Raw genomic sequence first — 2,404 nt, forward strand, 5'->3', positions numbered from 1 at the left:
CTTTTGTCCACAGCTAGAGAAAGGGAAATAGGTCTTTCCTTTCTGATCAGCAACAGGAAGGTAGTCTGAAGCTGGGAGGAAGCTTCCCTAATTTAGCCTCTCCTCCTTTCAAAAATCACCAAGTGACTGGGATCAATAACCAAATGCACGAATCACTTCCTTCCAAGCATTTCCTTCTAGCTCTGTCTCAAGAGATCAGGCCAAAAACCCCCCAACCCTTCTAGAACTACCTTCAAAAGTTATCAATTTCCCTAGGAAACAAACATAGAAACATAGAAGACTGACGGCAGAAAAAGACCTCGTGGTCCATCTAGTCTGCCCTTATACTATTTCCTGTACAGTGGTACCTCATGATACGAACTTAATTGGTTCCAGGAGGTTCGTAAGGTGAAAAGTTCATAAGATGAAACAGTGTTTCCCATAGGAATCAATGTAAAAGCAAATAATGCGTTGCAAATCCTTCAGGAAAATCCCAAACTTTAGAAGGGAGGCGAACAGAGGGCAGGGAGGAGCAGCTAAAGGGGGCGGGTGGAAGAAGCAAGGCTAGGCTAAAGGGTGAGTGGGAAGGAAGAAAGGCAAGGGGGGCGCCCATCCCTTTTCTTTCTTCAAAAGACACCCTTTCAGTGCCTGTGCAAGCACGCTGTTCTCCTACTTTTTTAAATGCAAACTCTTTCCCCCTCCAAGCCGCCCCTCCCTTTTCTTTCTTCAAAAAAGGGGAAAAAAAGAAACCCCTTCATCCCAGCAGCAGCAGCGGCTTGGGTTCGTAAGGTGAAAATAGTTCAAAAGATGAGGCAAAAAAATCTTAAACACTGGTTTCCTATCTCAAAAAGTTCGTTAGAAGAGACATTCGTAAGATGAGGTACCACTGTATTTTATATCTTAGGATGGATATACAGTGGTACCTCAAGATACGAACCCCTCGTCTTACGAACAACCCGTGATACGAACCCGGGGTTCAGAAAATTTTTGCCTCTTCTTACGAACGTTTTTCATCTTACGAACGCCAAACCCGAACTTCCGGGTTCGGCATTCCGGAGGCTGCTGGGAAGCCCCGCAGCCCGGCTGTCACCTTTTAAAACAGCCGGGGGGCTTCCCAGCAGCCTCCCGAAGCTGAACCCGTAAGTTCGGGTTTGGCGTTCGGCTTCGGGAAGCTGCTGGGAAGCCACCCGGCTGTTTTAAAAGGTGACAGCTGGGCTGCGGGGCTTCTCGGCGGCGGCGGCAGGTTGGTTGGTAAGACGGAAAACGTTCGGGAGGCCGCTTTGGGTTTTTGGCTGGGAGGGAAGGCAGGAGGTCCGGCGCTGGGGAAGGGAGTCAGGAAGGTCCTCCTGCTCCCCCCTCAGCGAAAAACACAAAGACGGTCTGCCGCCACATGACAGGCAGGGCGGAGCAGCATGGAGCAAACGGAGTCTGAAACCGCCAGCGGCTTCAGCTTCCCATTGCTCCGCGGGGCGGCGGCAGACCGCCTTTGTATTTTTGGCTTGGGGGGGGGAAGCAGGAGGCGCAGGATCGGGCGGGCGGCGGGCAAGGCGTGACCGAGCGGGCCCGGCTCAGGCTCCGGCTAGGACGGGGCGGGCAGCGGCTGGGCGCGGCGGCGAGGGGTGCGTCTGACTCGGGGCTGGCGGCGCCCGACGCAGCGGGGAACATCAGCGTGGGAGGCAGGAGAGGACCAGGCAACCGGAGCAGCGTCGCCGCTACTCCCGGCTTGGTTTCCCTCGCCGCTGTAGGCAACGTGCCTTGCGATCTTTCGGGCCGGCCAGGCTCAGCGGATCAAGCCGCGCCTCCCGGGCCTTCCGACACTGAGCCTCTCCGGCCCGGAAAATCGCAGCCCCTGTTGCCTGCGGCGGCGAGGGAAGCCAAGCCGAGAGCAGCATCACCGTGGCTCCTGGCTCGGTTTCCCTCGACGCCGCAGGCAACACGGGCTGGAGAGGCTCAGTGATGGGAGGCGCGGCTTGATCCGGGAGGCGCGGCTTGATCCGCTGAGACCTCTTCCACACATGCGATCTTCCAGGACGGCGAGGCTCAGTGACGGAAGGCAGCCGCCTGGCCCGGGAGGCGCGGCTTGATCCGCTGAGCCTGGCCGGCCCGAAAGATCGCAGCCCGTGTTGCCTGCGGCGGCAAGGGAAGCCAAGCCGAGAGCAGCATCACCGCGGCTCCTGGCTCGGTTTCCCTCGACGCCGCAGGCAACACGGGCTGCGATTTTCCGGGCTGGCGAGGCTCAGTGACGGAAGGCCCGGGAGGCGCGGCTTGATCCGGAGGCGCGGCTTGATCCGCTGAGCCTCGCCGGCCCAGAAAATCGCAGCCCGTGTTGCCTGCGGCGGCGAGGGACCCCAAGCCGAGAGCAGCATCACCGCGGCTCCTGGCTCGGTTTTCCATCGCAGCTGCAGGCAACACAGGCTGCGATTTT

At 58.0% G+C, this 2,404-nt stretch overlaps 1 protein-coding gene across 1 annotated transcript in view; it reads right to left on the minus strand.

Annotated features, from left to right (window-relative positions):
* Window positions 1–2,404, minus strand: part of BAHCC1 (BAH domain and coiled-coil containing 1) — a 144,485-nt gene that overhangs the window by 4,655 nt on the left and 137,426 nt on the right. Inside the window, exon 23 of the mRNA XM_070736767.1 lies at window positions 2,310–2,394. Coding sequence (XP_070592868.1) covers window positions 2,310–2,394 — 85 coding nt within the window. The remainder of the gene's footprint in view (window positions 1–2,309; window positions 2,395–2,404) is intronic.

Source organism: Erythrolamprus reginae, chromosome 2, assembly GCF_031021105.1.
Source record: "Erythrolamprus reginae isolate rEryReg1 chromosome 2, rEryReg1.hap1, whole genome shotgun sequence".
Lineage (NCBI taxonomy): Eukaryota > Metazoa > Chordata > Lepidosauria > Squamata > Dipsadidae > Erythrolamprus > Erythrolamprus reginae.